The following is a 5,206-nucleotide window of genomic DNA, read 5'->3' on the forward strand; positions in this document are numbered from 1 at the left end:
CCCCGTGCTTCGCCTCCTTGCCCCGCCCCGGGCTCCCAGCTTCTCACGCGCCCCGCCCCTTCCGGTTAGGTTGCCCCGCAACGCCCGCAAGCTCTAGCCATGCGGGGTGCCTCCAGGCTGAGCCCGGCTACCCCCTCTCCGCAGCTGCTGCGCGGCCTCTGCGCCTGGCTGGACAGGCTCCCGCTCAGCCGCCCTAAGCGGCATCTGGCCCGGGATTTCAGCGATGGCGGTGCGAGCGCCACAGGGAGGGCGGGCTGGACGGGAGGCTGTGGGGCACTGGGCCGCCAGGGCTCCGGGAATAAGGGGTCCTCTTAGGTCTGGCCCCTTTACTCCCAGGGGAAGTAAAGAGAACTATAGCGTGGCACGCCGCCTGCAGCCGCGGCTTCTAGGACTTGGCTCCTCCCGAGGACTAAGTGCGCCCAAGCCTTGTATCTCAGGGACCAGACTGTACCTCCTCCGCGTGCCCTGCAGGGAGCCAAGGGCCACAGCGGGCAGCAGCCGGGGGACGTAGCTGGGCAGGCCAGGCTCACCCTCCCCTCCCACAGTGCTGGTGGCAGAGATCGTGAAGCACTTTCACCCACGCCTCGTGGACCTGCACAGCTACATCCCTGCCTGCAACACGGACCAGAAGCTCAGTAACTGGAGCCTTCTCAACAGGCAAGGTTGGGGCTCCCACGGTGACAGCCTGTCAGTGTAGGCCCACTCCGAGCCTCCCACGCATTGAAGAGGGAGCCAGGCTTTATGACAACACAGGAGACTCACAGTAGACAGTGCCTGCCCTCGTGGAGAGTCTCTGCTTAGAAAGTAAATAACAAAACACAGCGTCAGGTCTGCCAAGTGATGTGAAGAGCAACCAGCCCAGTAGCGCAGGCCTGTGAGAAATAAGGAAGCAGAGAGGGCCCTGAGGAGTCAGGAGGGTGATGCGGGCTAGGGAGAGCCCCAGAGCCCTCGGTGCAGGCCCAGGAATCCTGGAGGCCATGCTGGGGACAGCCTTCCACCGAAGCACTGCCAGGACAGGCCTGGGCAAAGCTGATGGAGCTCCAATTTGGGTGGGCTGAGGGGTGTGGAGCGAGGTGGAGGGAGGTTTAGCGGGCCAACCACAGGCGGGGTTGGCCTTGAAGGAACTTAGAAAAGGTCAGACTCTAGGTGCTTCGGACATGGACCAGCAGGACTGCTCGCCTGATGGCATGGGGCACTGCTCTTCCTGTGATCCTCGGAGGGGACACTAAAATGAATGGCCTCCTGTGGCCCAGGGCCTCACCCTTGGGGGCACGGCTCTGAGGGTGTGTCCCTGCCTCCTTTACAGGAAAGTCTTCCACAAGCTGCACTTCTGTGTCTCAGAGGCAGATATCCACAAGGTGGTGGCCAGTGTGCCTGGGGCCATCGAGCCCATCCTTTGTGCACTGAGGGAGAAGGTGGAGGCTGGCACTGCTCCTGCAGGCTCTCCCGGCATAGCAGTACGTGTCTGTGGAAATCAGTATAGCTTAAGAACCTGCTGTATCACTGCCTGTTTATATAGAGTCAGATCATCTACCTATGAGAAAACAAGAAATTGGTGACAGTAAAACCTTTGCTCCCCACAACCCTGCACTCTACACTGCACGCATGTCCACCCCTGAACCCCTGACTGGACTGCTGGCCAGGCCTCCCCAGGGTCTTGCCCTTTCCCATCCTGACCTGCCTGCCTCAGGCAATGAAAACTCCGTTTGGATTTGCTCCTTCTTAGTCCGAAGCCCCAGCAGTACTAAGCCAGGCCCTGTCCCTTCTCCTGACCTGCCTGCCTCAGGCAGTGAAAATTGTTTGGATTTGCTCCTTCTTAGTCCGAAGCCCCAACAGTACTAAGCCAGGCCCTGTCCCTTCTCCAGTTTGCTTGCTGACCACCCTCCCTTCTCTCAGTAGTCACTGGGACTGACAGGCAGGCTTGTTTACTCCCCTTAGCCTTGCTTGCCAACCTTTCAAATTCACAGGATCCAGGACTCTCCAGTGGGAATGCTGACCAAGCGTGGGTGGAGCTGCCCACCCACACGCATACGCATATGCATACGGGTAGGATCCAAACCCCCAGTGTAGACCAGTTTTGCCTGTCAGAATCCTTTTGGGCCATCTGTGAGGGGAATCACCGCATCACCACATGACTGCACATGGGATGCCTGTGGGTTCACGCACTTGCAAAGGGCGGCGAGTGTGCTCAAGTGCACGTAAGATCCCGTGGCCAGCCAGCCCCTGAGGAAGGCAGATGGTCCCCCTGGCTGCAGCAGCAGCAGCCAGATGGCAGTGTCCCACTGGGCCCCTGTGTCTCCAAATGGAGTCACTATTCAGAGCATGCAGGGCTGTGCTAAAGGGCCCTGGAATCTGGCTGGGATTAAACAGGTATATGGTGACATTTGAGTTTGCTCCACCTATGCAGGCCACCCCCACCCCCAGCCCACTTGTGCATCTCAGAAGCAGAGACCCTGTGTTGATGGTGTCCATTTGTCAAGCAGGCCTACCAGGTTCACCAGATCCCTCCGCTGTGAAGACTCTTCAGAACCAGAGAGCTCTGGAGAAGACAGACTGCTCTGCCTGTGGATGGTGGGCCATCTCTCAATTCCTCCTTCACCCATAGTCCCTATCCCCCACCTGATACACTGAAGGCTGGTGTCTCTCTTTCAGTAGAGACCCAGTGAATGAGGCCTGGGAGCGCCTAGCCAGCATCCAGCAGCTGCTGGAGGACAAGGAGCAGGCACTAGTCATTCTGCAGCAGACAGTCCAGGTATGGCCCGTCTGCTATCCCTCCTGCTTCGATACACGGTGGTCTACAGAGGCAGGGACACAAAAAAACACTCTTGTTTCTGCTTTCTCCAGCCCTCTCTCCCAGCTACAGTCCAGCTGTCAGCTGAATTTCTCCAGTGCTGGCTCCAACCTGGGGTTTGGTGTTGGGTACCAGACCCAACCAGCAGTGCCCCATATCAGTGCTCCTGAAGAGCCTTGGGCTGCGCAGTGCTTCCCAAGGCCCAGGACTGGCTAAGCAACCTCCCCCCAATGCATTTGAGGATGGGAAAGAGGAAGCATAGGTTGGAGTAAACATATAGTTAGTTTCATATAGTTTAAATATTTACAAATAAAAAGGTATGTTGTCCTCCACTTCATATTCAATGTCTTAACTGGATTGTCAGTCTTAGGTCTGCATGTAAGGGCTGCAGACAAGACACAAGCACAGCTGTGCGTGCTGGCAGTGTGGCCTGGGCCTAGGTCCAGGGGCAGAAGGTACTCCCTTGCTGGGCAGGCACCTGGGAGGTGCTTCCTGGAGAGCCTCCTGCCTGCCCCTTCCCCATCTCCATAGGCATTGTGGGGAAGTTGCGTAACCGTAGTCCTTGGTCTTGGGACGCACCATTGGGCTCTCAGGAGCATTCACATGGGGCACACCTGTTTCTGTGGAACAAACCTGGGTTTGTGAAGCACCCCTCATTTTACATGACATACACCTCCACTCTGCTCTATCCCCCAGGGCCCTGAGGTTCTTGCAGGCAGGAAACCATTTAGCAACTCTTTCCTCTCCACTGCCTTGACAGTGCGAGGTAGCAGGCAGTGCATGCTGGGTTGGACCTCAGGGTCAAAGGGCCTGCAGGAAGTGCTGACTGGGCATCCTAATCTTGATGAGTGTCATCTTTGGAGTGCAGGAAAGTGATATCATTGGTGGCTTGGAATTTGCCAAATGGCAGCGAAGAGGAAGCTACAAGAAGAAATGAAGTTGCTTGGCTCTGCAGGTCATCCATGGCCCCTTGCTGTCCCAGCTCTGGGTCCAGCCCACGTGCTCTGAGTGAATCATAACGATTTCATTTCATAAGATCCGGAGAGGAAAAGCTCAACCTGCCATTTAAGGGTTGAAATGATCGAGTGCCATTTGCCCAAGTGTTAATGAGCTACACACAAGTCAAAGAGACACCAGGAGGATTCCTGGGGGAATTACATGGTGGTAGGCCGCAACCTGGAACATATGGGCTGGTCACACAGTGGGGAGGGCATTCCCTGCATGGCTTCAGCCACCTGCCCTTTCTCATTTGGCACTGCGTGAGGGGCCCCAGGGAAGTGGTCAGGATATGGGCATGTATGTGGGCCATAGATGCAGGGACAGCGACACACTGCCTGCATGCTCACAGGCACCTCTTGCTTGGTCTGCTGAGCAGAAGTTCTTCAAGCCTGTATGTTCTTTTGAAGGTTTTGCAGATGAAGGTGGTGAGGCTGGAGAACCTGGTACAGCTGAAGGACCGGTGGATTGAGGAGCTGATGAGACCTGGGCCTGAGGAGGGCCAGGGGCCCCTAGGGGGTGCCCACCTTGAGTCAGCCAAACCCCAATCTTGAACCTGCCTGGAGCCTCCACCAGCCAGGGCTTCTTCCACACCATCCTGCACTATCCTGTCCAGAGGTTTAGTGGGAGCACAGTGGTGGTTGGGGTGCTCTGGAGGTACTTGTCACAGAAGTTCCTGCTGACTGTTACTGCAGAGTCATGCTACCATGGAAATCAGTTTAAATAGAGATTGAATGTTTCTCCCACCCTGGATGGGTCATCGGCTACATTTGTGAGCACTTGAGGCCTCAGTGTGTGCAGTCCTGGGACTTGGGGCCACACTATTTAGTGTAGGCTGGTCCACTGTGGTTATCCATGTGGCTCTGGAATGACAGCCACCCTAGAATCTGAAGAAGATGCCCCTGACACAAGCCACAGGCGAGTTATGTCTGCCTGTGCGTGCTGAGCTGCTCTGCTGAAAGGATGTGAGGGCAGAGAAGGACCAGCAGGGTGTCCCGCCCTACCTCACAGTCACCAGCTTGCCCTGGAGGTTTGGGGGCAAAATTGAGGCACAGCTGGGCCTGGGCTTAGCTGGCTGCTGCAAGCCTGATTCCCCTTGGGCCTGGAACCTGGCTGCTGTCTTCTTGTGTGCACGACGGGCCCTCTCAGCTCGGGAGCGTGGATGTGGACAGAAGGCTCCCATCGCTGGGGTGGGCTCTAGGGCTGTGGCCTGCTGGCTTCTGCACTCATCCATGTTGCTTTGCACATCCACATGTGCCATTGGGGCAGATCCTGGTAGGATGAACTGAGCCCCACACTCACACACCTGCCTCATCTCAGCTGCCCTCCCCTGTGGGGTCCGCTTTGCTGTGTGCTCCCGGGCTGAGTCCCTGCAGGGTCTCAGGAAGTAGCGTCAGAAGCCACAGACTTGTATCTAGA

The 5,206-nt window shown here is 57.0% G+C and overlaps 1 protein-coding gene across 1 annotated transcript; it reads left to right on the forward strand.

Moving 5' to 3' along the window:
• Positions 1 to 99: 99 nt before the first annotated feature.
• On the forward strand, positions 100 to 4,917 carry LOC101584599 (sperm flagellar protein 1). Its single transcript, XM_023709074.1, has 7 exons — positions 100 to 229; positions 546 to 657; positions 1,307 to 1,457; positions 1,968 to 2,046; positions 2,484 to 2,571; positions 2,653 to 2,752; positions 4,198 to 4,917. The coding sequence occupies exons 1-7, from the start codon at positions 100 to 102 to the stop codon at positions 4,339 to 4,341; spliced, it is 804 nt and encodes a 267-aa protein (XP_023564842.1). The 3' UTR covers positions 4,342 to 4,917.
• The last annotated feature ends 289 nt before the right edge of the window (positions 4,918 to 5,206 follow it).

This window comes from Octodon degus, unplaced genomic scaffold, assembly GCF_000260255.1.
Source record: "Octodon degus isolate 3935 unplaced genomic scaffold, OctDeg1.0 scaffold00010, whole genome shotgun sequence".
In the NCBI taxonomy this organism is placed as follows: domain Eukaryota; kingdom Metazoa; phylum Chordata; class Mammalia; order Rodentia; family Octodontidae; genus Octodon; species Octodon degus.

Coding starts and splice junctions, on each gene's coding strand:
- LOC101584599 (XM_023709074.1), top strand. CDS start 100: ATGCGGGGTGCCTCCAGGCTGAGCCCGGCTACCCCCTCTCCGCAGCTG. Junction 2,047..2,483: donor GCATACGCATATGCATACGG/GTAGGATCCAAA, acceptor TTTGTCAAGCAG/GCCTACCAGGTTCACCAGAT. Junction 2,572..2,652: donor GACTGCTCTGCCTGTGGATG/GTGGGCCATCTC, acceptor TCTCTCTTTCAG/TAGAGACCCAGTGAATGAGG.